Source organism: Hippocampus comes, unplaced genomic scaffold (genome assembly GCF_001891065.2).
Source record: "Hippocampus comes isolate QL1 unplaced genomic scaffold, H_comes_QL1_v1.1 scaffold9, whole genome shotgun sequence".
NCBI classification, from domain to species: domain Eukaryota; kingdom Metazoa; phylum Chordata; class Actinopteri; order Syngnathiformes; family Syngnathidae; genus Hippocampus; species Hippocampus comes.
The window spans coordinates 5640723-5662190 of NW_017805275.1; the positions used below are offsets into that span (position 1 = coordinate 5640723).

Below are 21468 nucleotides of genomic sequence, written 5' to 3' on the forward strand. Positions count from 1 at the left end.
CACACACACACACACACACACACACACACACACACACACACACACACACACACACTGTGACGTGTGTGCAATTAGAATATAGCACACAAGTAAAATTTACACTGCACATTGAGAAAATGCAAACGTTGAGCCAACGTGGTTTGACAGTCAACTGTGGTTTGCCCAATTTCATTACTAGTACCGTACAAACATTAAATATGAAATAATTTCACCAATATTCTAAATTGTCCCAAGGTGTGAGTGTGAGCACGGATGGTTGTTCGTCTATGTGTGCCCTGCGATTGGCTGGCAACCAGTTCAGGGTGTCCCCCGCCTATTGCCCAAAGACGGCTGGGATAGGCTCCAGCACGCCCCGCGACCCCTATGAGGATAAGCGAATCAGAAAATGGATGGACAGATGGTGATTAGAGCACTTTTAGTTGACACTTTTTGGGACAAATATAATGAGACATTTAATCATTTCAATTCCAGGAAGTGAAAATTAGGGCTCCACCGATTATGCTATTTGGCAGAATAAAAGTCTGACAACCGATTTATCGGCCGATTAATTAAAAACATACAACATGTATAAAGTAACTTCATTTTTTTCACTTAACACTTGTAACAAGAAAGAATTACAGGCAGAACATTTGACAGTTTAACAAAACTTTGTCCTTTAGTATTTGCTTAGAATTCATTCAGTGCAATAGACAAATACTTTTTTTTTTTTTTTAAGGGGGATGGCTGAGGCGGTGTCTGATGCTGCTCCACTGTAAATTTCAAACTAGGAAATACTTATTGATGCACAACCAACAGTGATGACATTGATGCCCCACTTTACACTTTAGTTTGTGAGTCCACTGGGAGAAATGGGTGCGTTTTGTGCAAGCTAACTTTTTTATACTGATGATGATAGAAGAACAGGCTGATTTTTTTTAACCTGGGGAAAGGACAGAGTGTTGACTTTCATTTGGTTGCTTGGAGAATATGCAGTCATTGACCACAATATCCTGTGGCCTTTAACCCTTTCAGGGACAGCGGTTACTACAGTGGGCAGCTTCCCATGTTATCAGGTTACAGGGTACATGAAAGGGTTAATAATGTTGAAATGCTCTCAAATGGTTGGCAGTGAGTTTATTTTTACAAAAGAAAGAAAACAATTGGAGGGGTGGGCAGTGCTTGAATATCATTATCTTTATCATATGTTGGAATATGTTAATGTTTAAAAAAAAATAAACAATTGGCAAAAATTGGAAAAGAATCAGCCGATTTTTTTTTCTGATTTGGAATTAGCCAATGTAAGCCAATTAAACCAGCTGGCTAAATAATCAGCCATGCCCAAGCTATAAATAACCTTTTAAATAGCTGATATTGGAACACAAGCAGTGGAGCAATACATGTAGACAGATAACATAAGAGTATTCATAGGCATATACTATTCATCCTCAGCAAAAAAAACGACTATTGCGATTGCTTACTGAGGCGTTTTGACCAGTTCCTAGCACACAGGTGTCAAACTCCGGTCCTGGAGGGCCGCTGTCCTGCATGTTTTCCAAGTCTCCCTGTTGCAACACACCTGATTCAAATGAACAGGTCCAAAGGAGGAGCAGCATAATGTCCATTGAATTGGAGCAAAAAAAAAAATAAACCCTCTTAAATTCCTTGCGCTCCGTAAGAGCAATATGAAAGCCAAGAATGTGAATGAAAAAAGTCCCTTTTATACACACACACACACACACACACACACACACACACACACACACACACACACACACACACACACACACACACACACACACATCAAACAATTGAGTTGTTTTTTTGAGGGGGAGCCGGGAACAGATTAATGACATTTGAATTCATTTCAATGGGGAAAGATGATTCGAGATCATGCAGTCTTTGAACAAAGTACAGTCGTATCTCAAGGCACATGTCCGGTATGATGGAGCTTTCAAATACATACAAAACGTTCACCACCCACTCAACTGCTAATTATATTGTTGCAATGATGGACTACCCAGAAACCGTTTTTCTATGCTATTTAATTACATTATGTGAGATAAATCTCGCACAATTCTCATCCACACATTCAACTGCCAGTGATGTATCGTGAGTAAGTTCTGTACAAAGTGCTTTTCATACGGTACTTGATCAAGATCAGACCAAAGCTTCTTTTCTGCCTTTGGAATCCGAAGTGCATCCAAATCTACTTTGATTTATTTCCACTGTATTTTCACAATGGTTCGGGATTATTTTTTAAACATCTTGGGCAATATTTTCATTGACACTGCACCTGCGTCATGGTACAAATGCCGGTGTATCCTGATTTTTGTATCATTGCAAGATTTGCTGCTCGGGGTTGCCAATGTGATTTTGGGAAACAAGACACAGTCAGACACGTTTGATTCTGAGCTCTCTAGACATCGTATGGTGGAAGTCAGACATATTTCATTTGGAAATAAATGAACAGCTCACCCTCTGAATCATTGTACTGTATTATATTTTCAAATATTAGGCGTTGGGTGGGCACACAAATGATCATGCTTCCGCCATGTTGAGACTGTGGTGCACTGCATTTAAAGGAAATAAAAGATTGGCCATGATTAAAGTCAGCTGTGGCCACTCCCACAGCAGCACAGCCCTGCTTCTCGCAGATCCGCCAGCCTGCGCTCGCTTGCAAATTTTGCAACAGCACGTGTAACCCGCATGCCACGCTCAGTGTAGAATCTACACAGGTCATGAAAACAGAGCCCCTGAACTCTTTCTTACATTATAAAGGTTTGCTCTCATGTCATTAACAAGGTCTTAATATCCAAATGTCAGCACACTGTATAATAGAGTCAAATCAGTTAGCATGAATAAATCAATTTGCATAACATGTACAGTTTTAGAATGGCGGTGCACATGTCCACACAAATTGCCAGATGCAGGATAGAAAAATAGTAAATCTCATGCATTATCTGGACTGCAGTGGTAGCCGGTAAAGACCTTTAGATATACATTGAGCAACATTAAAAGAGGAGAAAAGCATCATCCAATGTGCTAGTTTTCATCCTTACAGTGAGTCGAACATTTTCTACAAAGTTTGTAACTTGAGTGATTTGTTCCCATGCTGTTTATAAAAAAAAAAAAAAAACATTTGTTCTCTGCGGATATGAACGTTATTATGTTTTTGGCAGCATATTCCTCATGTTTCTGATATTCCTTCTTCACGTCCCATCTGTGAAACAAAATGGTGCTTCATGCTTGTTGCCAGACTCTAGCCTGCTTTTGCTACCAAGGTGTCCTTGGATAAGTAAACCACCCAGTATACCATGTTAAATGCCCCAAAGGACACTGGAAAGAGGATCCGTGCATACTTGTCAATTTTGCTGGTTCCGCCCATCCCAGCAGTAGTGGGCTGGGAGCACGGTGTCTGTTTCAGCTCTACTTTGTTCCCCATCATCTGGAGGCGCTCCAGTTTGGGCCCCAGCAGATGCTGCAAGGAAGCGGAGCTGGTGTTTTGCTTGCACGGCGTCCCCGCCGTCACGTCTGGCGTGGAAGCGGCAGCCTGAGGCGTGTTTTTCACAAGCTGTTTTTCTTCCGATGATGAAGCCACGCTGAGCACGCTCTCGGATTTGGGGTTGGAGCAAGAGAGGGTGGACGAGCTTCCGTTGACGCGGCTGTTTAAAGGTCTGGGCGGTCGGGCTCTTCCGATTGCCGAAATGTTGCTCGTGGATTGGGCTCGCTGTTGGTTGCGCGAGTCTTGGTGGGAAATGTAATTCATCCGCTTCCTCAGGTTACCATTAGTGTCTGGGTTTTGCTGTGAACGCAAACAACAACGTGCTGATGACTCTGTGACACTTTCAGAAAACTTTCAGTACTCTTGATCAATTTTTGGATGTCATCTTGGTCTCGTAATGTCAAAATGTGAACAGCTTCATGAAGACAACTCTTTAAATATCAACTCTCATTGGCCCAAGAAACGTTTAAGTCAATTCATGTATAAGACACCTCTTGTAGCACTCTAAACTGTCCCTAGGTGTGAGTGTAAGCGCGGATGGTTGTTTGTCTCTGTGTGCCCTGCGATTGGCTGGCAACCGGTTCAGGGTGTCCCCCGCCTACTGCCCGAAGACAGCTGGGACAGGCTCTAGCACCCCCCGCGACCCTTGTGAGGATAAAGCGGATCAGAAAATGGATGAATGGATGGAACACCTCTTGTTGTATTTGGTACTAGGCTCCTTGTTAGAGAATAGCAAAGAGCACTGAAGCATTTGGAGTGTTTGAGATATTTGAAGCAAAAAACAAAACCCTCGAATTTCAAGTAATGTTTCCTTCACAAGTGGGCAAAATTGCTGGTACTGTAGCGCTCCATTAATGAAAGGAAAACACTCAGTGGTCGCAGACATAATTTGAATATGACAATGAAAATCAGACATTGTCATGTTCCTCTTCTTGTGTCCCCAGCAGGTGGCAGAGCTCCAGTGTGCACACCTGCTGCCAATGTTGTCATCATGGAGTCATATATTTAAGGGCCAACAAACTTTCAGTAGTTTGTCGGATTATTATTGACTTTGTTGCTGCTGCTCCTCCTCCTCCTCAAGTGATCATTTTTCTAGACCTCTCGCTCTCGTCGTATTAGTTCTGGTTCTCTGGGTTCTGTGTTTTTTTTTTTTTGTAAGTATAGACTTACTTTAGTTATTTGATCTCTTTTCGAGTGAATTACATTATTGGCATTACTTCTCAGGTTAATTTCTTCCTTGCCTTTTGCAAGCGCTTTTGGTTAAAGTATCGTTTTTCTTTCCATGGTCATATTTGACCAGCGATTTCTGTTTCCACTTTGTCAATGCGTTTTGTGTGTGTGCGCGTCTACAATTCTGGGATCCTAAAACATTATTCAGTTCTCTTTGAACCCGACAAGCATTGCTTTTTAATTGTGGTTTAACATAGTTATTGAAAAACAAACCTGGACAAAATTGATGGTACACTTAGAAAACATTGAAAATAATTTTGACCACAGAGACATGTCCTCCGATTAGCAACACAAGTGTCTTCAAATTCTATTTAAAGCGTGACAACTAGTCACTATGCTGTTTGGTGACATGGTGTGGACCACACTACAAATGGACCAGTGGAAGCGAAGGACCGCATCGTCAAAGAAGAAATTGGACAGAAAATTATAGATAAGCAAGTCAAGAGTAAAAGCTACAAGACCATCCCCAAGCAACTTAATGTTGATATGTTGCACATATATAGAAATGTGTCCACGTTTATATATCTTTTTTTTTTTTAAACCATAAAAATCCCTTGCATTTCCTCTCCCGTACTGCAAAGTTTGTTGGTGCAATGTAAACCTTGTCGTATTGATCTGATTGCAGAGACCCTCACACAGATGGCCTTCATCATGAAGCAGGCGTCAGAGTAGGCAATGCAGATGTTGCGTATCAAGGATTTCACTCATTTCACACAAGCTTAAGACAAAGTAGGTAGTACTGCATCGCAGCGGTAATGTAGTATCGAGTCAAAGAAGCTTATCCTTTGGGAGTTGATGTTTTCTAGCAGGCAAGAGTGTGAAGCTGCCTGGCACTAAAGCATTTGCAGAAATAATCCACCCCCACCCAACCTCTGAAACTGAAAATATTCAATTGTATCTTGTCCAATGAGGATATCGGCGTTGTTTGCTTGTCATCGTGAAAGGTGTGAAATGCTATCAAAGTGCACCCATCACACAATGACCGTTGCGTCAAATCTTTTTGAGGGTCGACAAGACCTGCTTTTGAGTAAAACAGCATTTCCACCCGCCAGCAGCAGAGCATCTCCAAAACCTATACAGATGCAACCAGGCTGTGTTGCCGTGGCAACCTACTTAATCCACTGAAGTGCTGCTGTCACCCGACTGCATTCAGGCGTGATTACACCATAGTGGAATTTGAACTGGAAAGGGCAATGTAAAGAAGTCAGTGGAAACAAAATGGCATATGCATTACCGAGCACTGATCATTGAATAGAATGGAATTCGAAATCTTTCCAAGAACACTTAAATATGACCGAACCAAGTGCATCTCTCCAGTCACATTCCATGTAAACAAAGCTGTTAATAGCTTATAGGTAAGAATTCAGTCGTCCTCTTTGTTAATGCTCATTTCTGACAGTGTTTCAGAAATAGCAGCAAGAAATACGATGCCTTTATGTGGTGTCTTTAAAGTTAAGAAGCCGTTATTCAGCCCCCACCTCCCACCACCCCTCATCTTCACATACATATTCTTTTACTTTGAATAATGAATGGATGGTATGGCGGAATCTAAGGGGCTGATATTAATATGATTACAGTAATTATCTTCACTAATATATTCTACTAAAAGTGTTAAAATGAAAAAAAAATGTTTTTAAAGAGAGATTCACCACCATTTCATACCAATGACTTTATATTGGACATTTGTGTCTCTGTCTGAAAAAGGATGTATGCTTATACGTTATGTAATAATGGTAATGTATGGAATGTAATAATGGGCAGGATGGCAAACCATTCTCACAGGTTGTTCAGCACCACCGTGTTAATAGTACATGCATGTGAACACGGAGGGCTCTATTTTTGTAACCGGCAAAACATTTTTGCGGCACAAGGCTTGCGCAGAGACAGTTCAGATGTTAATGAGCGCAGGCCGGCGTATCTGCAAGTAGTCGGGCTGCGTAACTGTGAGAGGCATAACTGAAGAACGAGAACCATTGTTTGCCCATTTACAAATATAATTTGAATTAAAGTCTATGAAGTCAATGTACCCCCTGGGTCTCAACATCCATCTATCCATCCATCCATCCATACATCAATTTTCTACGGTGGGTGTGCTGGATTCCAGCTGACTTGCAGGAAAGAGGTGCAGTACACCCATGACTGTGTTTTAGGGTCAAGATTCATTTGTTGGATAAAAAATTTTATCCTTCCTTATCTCTTTCGTGGCCATTTTGAGTCATTCAGAGGTCCAGTAAGCGCATTTAGTGAGAGATGTGCTGTGTAAGTGCTCCTCCAAGCAAAGTGCTGTGAGATTACAGTATCTGCCACACTTATCTTTGAGGGACACAATATTTACCTGCAGTACTTCCTCCGTCTCCTTGACCTTGACTGGTGTGCTTTGAGGTCCAGGGGGGCATTTGGCCGGCTTCTTTTTGGCCCGTTCCAGCTGCGCATTGGTGAAGTAGTTGACGGCGGCAAACTCAATGAGGGCGGAGAAGACGAAGGCGAAGCAGACCGCAATAAACCAATCCATCGCCGTGGCGTATGACACCTTGGGGAGGGAGTGGCGAGCGCTGATGCTGAGAGTCGTCATTGTCAGCACGGTGGTGATACCTTCAGGGGTTCAAAAAGAGCGTTTGTAAGCAAGTAAATGACAGAAGTCATGTGATGTCAGATATTAAATTCAGTTCGCTTTGGGATTAAAGGAAGTGAACTCAGCTAACCGAACTGACACAAGCACAACAGCTCTATAATTTACAGGTATGTCTAAAATAGAAAAGACATCAAACACACATTTATAAGGAGGGTTTCAAGTCCAACGCAGTGTTTCGACGAATACTTGAGTAATCCATCACATTTTCTATGCCGCTTATCCTCAGAAGGATCACTGGTCAATCACAGGCATGTAACATGACAAGCTATTAAAAATATTCTATTTGTGTTATGGTAATCATATATGTGGAGCATTATATTGTGCTACAGTCAGACATGATTGACGAAATGCATTGTTTAAATCATCACAAAAAAATGGTTGCTTTCCTAAGCCACTTACTGGGCAGCTGCGGACTTGGAGCAGATTGAGTTACTTTTACCCATAGTTGGGTTAAATATTTTGACCCAGCAGACTGGCTTCAAGATTGGATTTTGGCGGGATGAAGCGATGAAACTGGTCGCAATTTTTGGTGGTTTTGTACTAAAATTCATGTAAATTTTATGTACTGCTGTTATAGAAAACAGTGATGGCTCAGTGGGTAACACCACTGGCTTCAGACACAGGGATCGGCTTGCAAATCTTGGTCAGGGTGGACGGTTGAACCATGGACAACACTTGCGAATCACTGATTTAGAGGACAATTAATTATTGCCCAAACTCACTCTGTGATATATAATGTAACAAAGCACAGATGAACTCAATTAAAAAGGTGTGCACGACATCGCTAAAGGACGCAATGTCATGACTGTGATGGAATGTCACATTGTCGCTGTCACGGTGCCATGAAAAATTAGATGAGATGAATGCGTATGCGAGCGTGTATACAAGGTCATGGGTGGCTGCTACAAAAATAGAAAGATGCTCTCTCTCTCTCTCTCTCTCTCTCTCTCTCTCTTTGCTAACAGTGTACCGTTTGTCCTCTGTGTCATTAACCAATAGCAATAATTAAATTTAGAGAAAATCCCCTTTACATTGGCAGAACATTCTGTGTGCCAGAGTCCTCAACATAAATGCACCTCCTTACAACCGGAGGTGACCGCTATATAATTGCGTGTCAATCATAGGCAACCAAGTGAGAATGCTCGATGAAATGTAGCTTGTGGACTTATTAGCAAAATTATTTGCTAGGCCTTGCCTTTCCATTAAACAAAAAAATGCATATCTGACAAGTCATAAAGCTTTTAGGAGAATGTCCTTCATAAGAGATTCTGTTTTATGGGCGGGGTCTGCATTTCATTAATAACAGTGGGTATACAATCAAGTTCAAATGTTACTTAAAAGGGTTTGACCATTGACCATAACATTAACAAAGCTTTTATAATGGTGATATATATATTTTTTTTCTATTTAGTATCGCAGGTGAGGCTGACGCCTCCGTGAGCCGTCACCTTAACCGTAGTGGAGGGGTTTGTGTGTTCCAATGATCCCAGGAGCTAATTTGTCTGCAGATTTATGTCCCTGGCAGGGTCACCCATGGCAAACAGATCCAAGGTGAGGGACCAGAAAAAGCACAGCTCACAGACAAATGGATGAAAAAATTGGATGCCGTTTTCATTGCCCGGACGGGGCCCCCCTCTGGAGCCAGGCCTGGAGTGGGGCTTGCTGGCAAGCGCCTGGTGGCCGGGCCTACACCCAAGGGGCCCGGCCGGGCTCAGCCCAAAGAGGCAGCGTGGGTCCTCCTTCCCATGGGCTCACCACCTTGGCGGTCCGATCCATGGACATGGAATGTCACCTCTCTTGCAGGGAAGGAGCCCGAGCTGGTGTGCGAGGCAGAGAAGTTCCAACTGGACATAGTCGGGCTTGCCTCCACACACAGCCTGGGCTCCGGTACCAGTTCTCTCGAGACGGGTTGGACTCGTTTCCACTCTGGAGTTGCCCAGGGTGAGAGGCGCAGAGCAGGTGTGGGCATACTCATTGTACATTTGGGTTCACACCGGTGCATGAGAGGGTCGCCTCCCTCCGCCTTCGGGTGGGGGGACAGATCCCGACTGTTGTTTGTGCCTATGCACCAAACAGCAGCTCAGAGTACCCCCACTCTTTTTGGAGTCCTTATAGGTTGTGCTGGAGAGCGCTCGCCCTGGGGACTCCCTTATGAGGACTTCAATGCTCACGTGTTTGTTCACTTCCTTTGTTTGTCTTTATTTATTTATTGAAATAAATGCTTTTTTTAGACGAGTGCACTAGTTGCCTCTCTGCTTCCCTGCGTTGAGGTTCTCAACCTTTGGCCACCATCGCCACAAAAGCCCACACTCCCTGACAGAAAAAAAAATCAAGGAACAACAGGGAATAACCTCAAAACAAAAAGAAACATAACATGACACGACTAGACTGTTACGGTATGCATGACAGCAATAACAAACCCACAAAGACTCAACAAAACTACTCTATTAAGTACAGGCAAAATGATGAGACATGCATAGCTGGAGGGAGCTGATTGGTTGACACAAAGGACAGAGCTGATGAAACCAGGTGGAAACAAAACCTTATACGCAAAACAAATCAAGGAGAAAGGGGACACAGGGGGCGTATGACAAAAGAGGAAATCAAACTAAATCGAATCCAAACAAAGTCAACAGAAATACAGATCGTGACACATGGTAGAGAAAGATTACTATTCTTAACATTATTATTGACATCATTTAATCGGCCTCTTGGGTGCTTTGAAGAAAAGTGCCGTGTTTACGTCGGCTGAGAAAAGCTGCCCCCCCACCCCCTCTTGTAACCAAAATTCTGTAGCCTTTGTAATTTATTTGTATATACTCCTTTCAGTTGAAATGCTCTTCGGTCAAATGATTCTTAAATGTACTCTCAGATCAAGGGCACAGAAATTTAAATATAGAATTTAACTCAAAGACAAATATTTGGGGTTTTTTTTTTCCTTCTGTATGTTGTGTAAAGCAAGAGAGGAAAGTTGTTGGAATGGTTTCGCAATTTGTTGTTTGAAGTACACATCTTCAATCACCGTCATTTGAGTTGGCTCCACCGTACTTAAAAGGTGCAGCAAAATGACTTTTGTTCATGTCTAATCTTAGCTTTCAAAGAACACTGCGTATCAAGAGCGAAGCTCTTGATCTTCGCCGTAATTACACAGAGAGAAGAGGCACTCCAAGCAAATTGACAGCCACCCAAAAGGTTGAACACAATGAGTGAGGTCCACGTACCGAAAACTGTGCGCGCCGGCACCGACTCTTTATTTATCCAGAAGGACACTTGGGACAGGATGACTGTCATTATGCAAGGGATATATGTCTGAATCATGAAGTAGCCCATTTTCCGTTTCAAGTGGAAGAAGATCGTCATCACCACATATTCACCTGCAGATGCAACACAGGAATTAGCGTTACAAACAAAACATTCTGACGAGTCGCATTCCAGGTTGATGTCACTCATGAAAGCTTGGGCAGATGATGTTTTTTTTTAAGTCATCCTAAATATCCTTAAAAACAAACACATAACCACACACACACACACACACACACACACACACACACACGCACACACACACACACACACACACACACACACACACACACACGTTTTGAGGCCAACCACGTCGTCTTGATACTGCTGAAATGTTTGTTTAAATTGTGCACTTAGCATTGAAGCGTGTTGAAAGGCTCCGAAAATTTTAATATGACACATGAAGACAGCTGAATCTCCCTTGCGCCAGAGAAAAGAGAACAGATGAGCACAAGCCATGCAACACACGATGGCAGCAGTTAGACAACGTGAAAACCGTGAAAGTCTGCCCGAGCCTCACCTGTGATGGATTTGATGGTTTCACTGGAGACCGTCTGGCCGATGAGATCATACTGAACCAAGCTAGACGACTCGGGAGGGACCTCCACAGAGTGCTCAGGCCCTTTGGTCCAAGTATAGATCATCTCTGTTTTGGGATAGGCATCTGTGCACAGTGAAGACACATCGCTGAATGTAAAGTGACTAAGACTGAAGAAATGTTCAGGACTTGCTTAACTTAAGTTCTGATTTGATTTGACTTGCTTGTTGTTTTTTTGCCATTGAAACTTGGGAATTGCTTGAAAATCTGAAGGTTAAGCTTTACTTTTGGACCGTGACTTTATTTCGAAACTCATCTGAAAGAAGGCTACTGGGTCAAACATTTTTAAAGGCAAGCTCAAAGTGAGAAATTTGTGGTAAATATTGATCTACATTGGAAAAAATGAAATATTGGATGAAGTGAAATTTGTCCCACCTCATATTTTTCCTTTGATTCATGGAAATAATTCATTTAGCACTTCATGTCAACTATTTTGTTTATATGAAGCAAGTGGTCCTAAATTGTCACAGTTCTTTTTGTTTTGTCTGGTACCCGGACATAAATTCAATTGGTCTCATCAATTAATGTAAATGCTCAGTTTAACCTCAAGTTTTTTATGTTCAGTGACCATTTTCAAATGTATTATACATTTTTTTATACATTTTTTTATCTTATCAAGTTGTCTCATAGAAAGATATAAAGTTGTCATAATTCCAATAAGGATGAGAAAGGCTATTTTAAATGAGGACACCGATACTTTAAATATTCAATATTCAAATATTGGAAGAAAAAAAACACACCAAAACTGCATGCACATTTAATTGAATGAAATCTGTGAATTTTCAATTTTTTTAATTTAAAAAAAAAACATGTTGAAACTTGTTTAGGTATTATTAGTATGATTATATTATAAATACTTATGTTTTCTCCGGGTACTCCGGTTTCCTCCCACATTCCAAAAAACATTCATGGCAGGCTGATTGAACACTCGAAATTGTCCCTAGGTGTGAGTGTGAGCGCGGATGGTTGTTCGTCTCTGTGTGCCCTGCAATTGGCTGGCAACCGGTTCAGGATGTCCCCCGCCTACTACCCGAAGACAGCTGGGATAGGCTTCAGCACGCCGCGTGACCCTTCTGAGGATAAAGCGGATCGGAAAATGGATGAATGGATGGTTTTCCATTCGACTTTAATATAAAACAGTGTGATTGTGTACTTATTTTTTCGAGTTTTGTTTATTTATTCCAGTGCTTTGAAAACTCAAATCTGGAAGTCGGTTCCAAAAAATCATTGTGTGTGCATAGATCGACAGACAGAGATATATATTTCAATCTCATTATTATGAGGGGAAGAAAGCATTTTTTGTTTTGTATTAATTTAGTTTATACTTTTGTACTTTTATTTAAGGCATTGGATCAGTGCCAGCACCTTTCACCAGCTTTTTTTTTTTATCTTTACTTGAGTGCAGAGAACTTTTGCCCACTCTCCTGACATCTCTGCAGAAAATACCATTTATCCTGTTTTGTGACTGACTTATATCATATCAAGATGCCGTTCTATGTCTTAATGTTTCCCTCATCGTGCTCCGGCCACTCAATAAATGCACAACAAAATGACAGCTGTCTTTGCCTTGCACTCCCTATGGGACTCCGCACCAGCAGGATACCAACTGTGCTGCCAAAATGAAATGACTCTTGTGTGTCATGGAGTGCGCACACAAGTCCAGATGGAGAAGCAAACAGGAGAGCGCAGGGAATGAAATCAGAGGAGAAAGGGAAGGGAGGCGGGGGCACACACACACACACACACACACACACACACACACACACACACACTCACGCCAGATATGGAAAATAGCTACATAGGTCTTTGCTATCCTGGGGCACGGGAAGAAAATCTGACCTTTCCTTTGCTTCAGGCCACATCACATCCAGGGTCGTTTCTTCCTGACTGAAGGTGAGTGTACCAAGAGGATGAGGAGAAGGGGGGGAAAGGATGACAATAACCGAAAAATGGGAATTTGTCCTCTACAATGTCATCTTGCAGTGTAATTGACAGAGATTGGCCAAGAGCAAAGGCAAACGTAATTTCCATTCCTTGCTTCTCTTTTGCAGATCGAATCTCTAAATGGCTGCTTCTCTCTGATAAGAATGAGCTATTCTTTTTGAGTAGCTACGTTAATTGAGGCAAGGCATTTTTGCTGACCAGTAGAGCCACCATAAACAATGGTGCTGAGTTGAGCTTTCATTGTTCACTGCTCAGCCTGACAATGAAATCCACATCATTTTTTAGTATTAGCAGACTTACATTTTGTGCTTTTCAGCAAAGAATCCATTTCAGCGCCAAAATGGAAACTGTCATGTGAGGGAGGTTTTTTTTTTTGTTTTTGTTTTTGGGTTTTTTTTGTGCACCACACATTCACACTCAAGCAAAACTTACAGCTTCCAAACTTGAGGGGGCACGCATGTCCATCCATGGGGAAGTCCACAAGCTTCATGGGACATTCTGCACTAATTGTCAATCTGTTAACCAAAAGACAGAAGACTGTTAAAAATTGGCAAGAAACACACACAGTTTCTGCCATAATCAAACACATGTCCCTTGGATAAAATTTGTATTTTTATGCAAATACTAAAAGACAAAGATTCAAAATATTCCCATTAATCCTAAATTATATTGTTATTGTCCAGTGAAAAAAGTGCATAACTCTGAAATCGTAAATACACTATGCTAAAAAATATGTAACAAATGTAAATTTATGAAGGAACATGTTCTTCAATAAACAGTGAAAAATGTTGCTCTACCTTTTGGTAGTTTCTATCACAATAGTGGCACCGGGGTTCAAAACATACAGGGCTCTAGTTTTGTGACTGACGTATATCCTGAAGGTAATTTCGCAGATGAGCACAATCTGGTAGATCCACGACAGGGAGGGTTGCTCCACTGTGGGAGTGGTCATAGCTGCATTCAATCATGGACAATCAGAGTGGCTTCTTTCAAACCCAGTGGGATGATTTTAAAAAATATAATACAATTATACAGAGTGGTTTGATGCCGCCTGTTAACCTATTTAGAAATAAAATGCGTCACTTCAGACCAGCTGTCCATCCTGCGCCAGTTAGATGTGGTATGCCAAGTGTAAGGTTTAGATTGACTTTCTGCCAGCAAAGTGTCACTCCGCCAGGTGCATCTTCAAAACATTCCTTCAGCTACGCCGCCCTACTCAGGTTAGTTGGAGAAAGTCTGCGAAATTGCACAAAAACAATTTGGAGTGATAGCCACCACAATGATTTTTCACTCAGCAATTCTAAGTAAATTTTACAAAGAGGGTTTGGGAGTAAATTTAACTTGCATAGTATTAGTTTAGGGTGATCGACTGGTTAGCACTTCTGCCGCACAGTGCTGAAGTCGTGGCCTTGACTCCGACCCCGGCCTTCCTGTGTGGAGTTTGCATGTTATCCCTGTGCCTGCGTGGGTTTTCTCCGGGTACTCCGGTTTCCTCCCACATTCCAAAATCATGCATGTGAGGTTAGTGGAACACTCCAAATTGTCCCTAGACGTGATTAGCTATGTGTGCGAATGGTCGTTTGTCCATGTGTGCCTTGCGATTGGCTGGCAACCAGTTCAGGGTGTACCTATCCTACTGCCCAAAAACAGCTGGGATAGGCTCCAGCATGCCTTGTGAGGATAAAGCGGTTCCGATAATAGATGGATGGATAGTATTAGTTTATTAAAGTCATTCAAGGTTTGAGGAATAAACCTACAACCTTGAGGTTGGAAAGAGAGCCACTCAATCCAACTGAGCCACATCACTCCTACTGCGTATTTGTGTATTGCTGGTGTCAGGCAAAACACACGTATGGTACTTTTGACCCGTTTTTGAGGTCCTATTTTGGAAACGACAGCAGTTTTGTAACATTCCGGAAAGAATGGCATGTGTCAAGTGGTAAAGTGGCTGTTTACAAATCTGAAGGTTGTGAGTTTGATCCTTAACACTTGAGTGACGTTTTTTAAAATATCTCATACTATGCAAGTAAAATGTGCTCCAAAACTCACCTTGTAAAATTTACTTTGAATTTCTGAGTGAAAAAACTTTTTTCAAGTAAATATCACTCCAATTTTTTTCAGGATGTATAGGGATATTGTGTCACGGTGAAGATTCGTTGCCTACAAAAATAGAGGCCTAGAATTTTGAGTTTTAAATCTCAAGACTATTCACACCAAGTATAGACATCACAGATGACTCTCGCAGGAAATGGCAGTTTGAATTCTGACAAGCTATGAATTATTGACTCCCTTTCTGGATGGTAATTTAAAAAACAAAAAACAAAAAATAAAACATGAAAGTTCATCTCACAGGACCTCATTGTGTAGAGAATGGTTCCATTCTTCATAATGCGGAACAGTTTGTTGGGCGCCGTCATGTTATGGGCCACTGACTTCTTGCCGTTTCTGAAGAAAGTGTCTGGCGTCCAAACTTTGGTCACCATCAAGTTGTTCAGCCTCAAAATCTCAATCGGGCCCTCATACATTAACCTGCGGTCCACCCACGTCTGTCGAAAGAACACGTCCATTGTGTACTCCTAACACATGAAAACGGACAAACAAGGCAAAAATCTGTTTACATTTTCAATTTACTTTGTTGACTGGGGCTGATTGTACACTGCTCAAAAATAAAGGGAAAGTAACCCCCCCCCCCCACACACACACACACACACCTCCCCACCATGCCTGATCTCAATGGTCAAAATGCTGTAGGTCAAAATGTCATTTAAACAATATTTTTATGAAAACTAAGTAATGTAACTGATCCGGGTTACGGCACCGAACTTTGCCCAGTCCTTTTATCGTTAATGCTCACAATATTATACTAACAGTAACTACCAGAAGATAGCATATTCTCAGTTGAACAATTTAATGGATGCCAGAAAGATAGAGACATGGTAGTGGGGCCCTTTTTGGCCCAATGCGGAAGAATGTCTAATGCAGGGGTCTCCAAATCCAGTCCTCGGGAGCCCCTTTCCAGACAGTTTTAGATGTTTCCCTAGCTGCAACACACCAGATTGATATAAGGCTATTGATAAGCATGCTGATGATCTGACCGTTTGACTCAAGTGAGTTGGAGCAAGGAAATACATCAAACAGGCTGGAGAGGGGCTATCAATGGTCTCATCTGTCCGGTTCTGCCTCGCCCATGTGACATTTGTGTGATTCGTTGGTCTTAACTGGTTTCAGCTGGAAACCGTGCAAGGGTCCAGATAGATAGGAAGACGCATAGCCAGGAAAAGGTCACAGTGACACAACAGCCTAGCTAAAGTCTTACTTATGTACCAAAGAGGCCTGAGCAAACATAACATGCACCCATCCTTCCATTTTCTGATCCGCTTATCCTGACAAAGGTCGCGGGGCATGCGAGAGCCTATCCCAGCTGTTTTGGGGCAGTAGGCAGGATACACCCTGAACTGGTTGTCAGCCAGTTGCAGGCTAGCATAACAATCAGAGGAAACCCAACTTGTTAAAGTACAGCGAAGTGGATTCAAACTCATATGCAAATGCAATCAGACAGATCCAACTTCTGTACATTGCCTCAAGACAAGTCAAACTGAAGTTCTCTCTCAATCTCAGTCAAAATCATCAATGCATTTGTCAACCAAGAACTGCCGACACGCTCCAACCACATGAGGCATTTTCACACACCAAAAGGAACCTCAGGTCCATTAGAGACGGAAATGGTCTGAGAATGGCTCTGAGTGATTTTCTGACGAGTTGGACAGAGAAGGCCATGCGTCTTCTGTTCTGTTCTGTACAAAGGAACAGATAATGGTCCTGTTGTTGGGTCGTATGTCTTCCATGCTCTTGACACTGTACTGGGCCATGCAACAAAGGCTTCTGGCCATGGTGCGTATGGATAAGCTGCATTACATTTGCAACTAATGTGGGCTGCAGATACCACCTCATGCTATCACGAGCGTCTTGCTCTGATTTCCTCTCCTTTCCGCTAGTTGCCTGTGGCATTTGCATAACAGCAGATGAAATCGATTTTGCAATTGTTTCCTAAAGCGGGGTACACTCATATCCATTATTGGACCTAACCACTTCTCAATTCCTATCAGAGTACACAAAGGAACGATTGTTGGATGTCTCTCAAAGGTTACCTTGACCTATTGTACTGTACTATGCGGTGTGAAAGGGTGATTTTCTCTCCGCAATATTTTGAGAATACAGTTAAAACGAGCAATTGTTGATGTTGAAGCTGTGTAAGAATCAGGTTTGTTCAGACAAGTCATGTACTCTATGAAAGTGATGTAAAATGGAATGAGAATCAAACTGAAGCTCAAGCTGTTCCCAGACACAAATAGAAGAGCAAAGCGTTGAGTATAATACTGTATGTGCTCTGTGTTGTTCCCTCAACAACAATAAAAATGGCAAGAAAAGGAAGAGCCTGTTTCTTCTATTTCTTCTTTTTCTCGGCGGCCAGTATTGATACAATGCAATGATTCTCCGTGTGTGGTATTGAGTGGCTCTATTTTTATTCTGGCTCACTCTAGTGGCACGCAAAAGAATTACTGTCCAAGTACAGTTCAGCTGTATTTCAATTTCTGGAACATTTTTGCTGTATTTACGTTCAGTGTTAATGTTCAAGTTGTGCATAATGTTCCACTGACTAGCAATAATTTTGATTTCATGACACTTACATCTAGCATGCTACCGTATTTTAATGTTAGTCCTTTTGGCGGTACTTGAAGCACCTACTAATTATTCTGGGGGCACCTGACGTAGTACACACTTGCCAATTTTATATCATCATCTGTGGTGTCTATCACATTTTTAAAATTGGTTAAAACGTAAAACATCGGTATGCGCGCACCCCGCTGAACTGGACTAGTGATATCCCAGAAATGCAATTGACTGTGATGATTCCCTGTTTTTTGAGCAGTGAATATGAATGAAATACAATATTTGAAGTTGTAATAATTGCAGTGCATACCATTTCAACATCTGAGACAGGACCAAAACTTGTCACATAAATGTCTGTCTTGACCTCAGTCACGGGACCTGATGAGACAGTAAATCACATGTTCAACTGAAAAAGCCTCTCAAATTGCAATCCAATAGTCTTATTCACACTTAATATTTGCTGTAAACACCCTCAACCTTCTCATAGGCCTCCAGTTTGTCAGGATGAAGTCAAAAGGCGTGCACTCAGCCACATCAGCCTAATGGCTGTAAAAAAAATGCTTGTAAAACATAATCCTGTTTGATTTTTCCCCTCTAGCGAATGAATGTGGACTTGATTGAAGTCTTTACAGCGGGGATGAGCTCCAGTGTGGATGTGCCCTAATGCAATGACACCATATACACGCACATTAGTTTCAGACATGCTTGAGAAACAAATCTGCACTTTTTTAGCCCTTCAAGTGTGCATTAAGCATTTGTCCCGCAACGCGATTATATAACCACACTGGGTGTGAACGTGAGAGATTATATGGGATAAAAGTGGGATATACTGTTTAACATAGTGTGAGTGGTGATGTCCCGTTTGGAGGTCGAATTAACCCACGGTGGGAGGGAAGTCGTCACAAAGTTCCAAAAGGTTCACTGCGTCATTTATTTCATTTATACAATTTTATTGATATGCTTCCTTAAAAGTAAGTTACTATTGACTTCAGTGTCTGTCGGCAGGAATGCGTGCGTTGTTGGTAAGAGTATATCGTGGTAGAATTTAAAATAATTGTACAGTACCTCCGAATCCAGGTCTCAGCCTGTTATCGTACCCGTCCAGAAGTCGGTCTAAAATCCGCGTAAAATTCTCCGGATAGATCCTTTCATCCTTCCTTGTCTGTCCTGTGGCGCTCTTAACACTAGACAGGAAAACAGAACAATCTCGAGATTAAAAAAAAATAAAAGAAAAAGACAAAAGCGAAGAAGAAAAAAATGGAAGCTTCGGCACTGAAAATGTGGGACTCACCACGTCGTCAAAAAGAAAAAGTAGAGGAGAGTTATAAAAATAAAAACGGTGCGCATCGCCGTCACCATCTCCTTCGTATTGGCAGAAATCATCTTCGCATGCCATACTTCAAGCTTCTTCACATCTCCTCACTTCCAGGTGCCTCTTCGGGGAGGAGAACGAGGAGAGGTCAGATGGAGCGGCGCGCGGACGCAGCAAGTTCTGCCGGCCGCGGTCTCCCCGCCGCCTCGGACGCGCCTTCAAGCCCGGTCGCACCTCCCTCCAGCCTGAATTTCAGCTGCTGCTCCTTTTCTTTACATTTGCAAATCCGCCTTCTCCTTCACTCACTTCGCTTATACGTGCCACCCTCCCTTCCTTACAGCTTGCCTGTGCTGTTTCCTTGTTTTCTCTCTCTCAAACATGCTTTGGTCAAACAATGCTTTACACGACCCTGACTTTCACAACATAACGGAAAGTGGCACTTAAAATGATCCGAATATTTATTCGTCCTCTCAACACTCAGCTCAGCATTTGGAGCTTCCTGACAATGTGGCGGTGACCTCTCCTGCTGCTTTCCATGTTACGCATAGAAGGCGTCCTCCCGTCTGCGTTTCTTTGCAAAACTTTATCCTGATGTAAAAGGTGCCAGAGAAATGCAGATACTTCTCTTGTATGTTCTGTCATTTCAAAATGTTCAAGAAACACAATAAGCAGCACGGTGGAGTCGAGGTCAGCATGTCTGCCTCACAGTTGTGAGCTTCTGCGTTTGAATCTCCACTCCAGCCATCCTTTGAGGAGTTTGCGTGTTATTTCTACCTGTGCTATGTTTCTTTTTTTTTTTTTAGGGTAGTGAAATGGAAGGGGGAGTGGGAGGCTGCGAGTGCCCCCCCCCGCTTTATTTAACCGTACAGGCAACTTCAAGGAACATTTCAACATTCATCACTAACAGTAAAATGAAATACTTAATGGGACTCCATTTCCCATGACCCACCATGCAATATCTGCTTCCTCAGACGATTATTTGACAGTCTGAATTGGATATTGTACGACTGGCTGGCAACCAGTCCAGGCTTTACACTGCCTCTCACTTAAAGTCAGCTGGGATAGAAGGGCAAGTTCTACCAAAAATGGATGGCTGGATGGATTTTGAGCTCTATTTTGCAGGGGTCAGTTAGACCCAGTGTTGGTGATTTCACAGATGTGCAGATCTGCGAAAGGGAGGCCTGTGGCGCTGTGGGAATGGTCACAGCTGGCTTCAATCATGACCAATCAAAGCAGCTCCTTTCATTCCCTTTAAATGTGGCGAGCTCTGAAGCACATTTGTGCCATGAAATGGGCACTTGGAGACTACCCTTCGCTTCCTATTATTCTTGTGCTCCCCCTTGCTGTGTCACTTGATAGGAAATGTAAAAATATACAGTATAATATAGTATAATGCATGCAATTCTGAGTGTTTGAGTCGCACTTTTAATATATTTATGAAGGAAATGCGTCATGCAATAGTGTTAGACGTGGTCTGAGCAGGTGTAAGATTTTAACCGACTTTCTGCCACCATATTGTCACTCGGGCAGGCACATCTCGAACACACTCCTTCTGCTGCACCAGCCCACCCAGCTTGGCAGGGACCAGTCCGCCAAATTGGGAAACACACGGAGCGAACCTTGTGCTAATATGAAAATCGGCACCGCCAACATTTGTGCCAGGTGCAGTTGTGCTGTCTATGAAAATCACAAAAATGTTTTAAATTATGTGGACTTCTGTAAATTGGACTGTTTACAAGTTTGTATAACTTCTGCAGTCAGTCAGTCAGTCAGAACGCCCAGTGACTGTTCGCTCCGGATTCGCCTCCCAAATTGTACCGGATTGAAAATTGTATCGTTGAGTGGCAACGTGAGATTCAAATGGGTCAGCCTTCTTGCAATACACACACACGTAGGGGAAGTGGGACAAGCCACATGCTGCTTCACAGATTTCTCTGCACCTGGGACATGTACAAGATCTTCATTCTGAGAGTGTGTGTGTGTGTGCGTGTGTGTGTGTGTGTGTGTGTGTGTGTGTGTGTGTGGTCTTGAACTGAGGTAAATTCTGAAGTCTTAAAAGACTTCTTGCTTCACTTGTATAAGCATTTATGCCGAAAAAAATTGCACAGTCACGGTAAATTGAGAAAGCATCTTGTCGATTTCTTACATGCAAAGAACACGCATTTCCCAGTTCCCTGCACGGCCTCCCACCCCAGTCCACCCACAACACACGAGAACAAGGCGGCACTGAGGGGGATGAGTAATACGCATGTGCTTTGTGGGAGCAGGCTTTCATCCAACTCCGGTTATTTTTTCTTCTT

General features: G+C 42.4%; 1 protein-coding gene across 2 annotated transcripts; it reads right to left on the reverse strand.

Moving 5' to 3' along the window:
• Positions 1-3092: 3092 nt before the first annotated feature.
• On the reverse strand, positions 3093-19756 carry gabra4 (gamma-aminobutyric acid type A receptor subunit alpha4). 2 transcript variants are annotated; one of them, XM_019869668.1, is made up of 9 exons: positions 19148-19756; positions 18922-19040; positions 18167-18234; positions 15541-15761; positions 13618-13700; positions 11164-11307; positions 10565-10717; positions 7047-7303; positions 3093-3781 (listed from the first exon to the last, which is right to left on the reverse strand). In XM_019869668.1, the coding sequence occupies exons 1-9, from the start codon at positions 19237-19239 to the stop codon at positions 3239-3241; spliced, it is 1680 nt and encodes a 559-aa protein (XP_019725227.1). In that variant the 5' UTR covers positions 19240-19756; the 3' UTR covers positions 3093-3238. The 2 variants fall into 2 exon arrangements, with proteins under 2 accessions (XP_019725227.1, XP_019725228.1); XM_019869669.1 differs by lacking the exons at positions 18167-18234; positions 19148-19756 and having other exon boundaries at positions 18922-18999.
• Positions 19757-21468: the final 1712 nt, after the last annotated feature.

Excerpts from the sequence above, each read along its gene's own strand:
- gabra4 (XM_019869668.1), bottom strand. The coding sequence starts at position 19,239 with ATGATTTCTGCCAATACGAAGGAGATGGTGACGGCGATGCGCACCGTT. Across the intron at positions 19,041-19,147 it reads TTTTTCTTTTTGACGACGTG|TGTTAAGAGCGCCACAGGAC; the intron begins GTGAGTCCCACA and ends TTTCCTGTCTAG. Across the intron at positions 15,762-18,166 it reads CTGTCTCAGATGTTGAAATG|GAGTACACAATGGACGTGTT; the intron begins GTATGCACTGCA and ends TTCATGTGTTAG.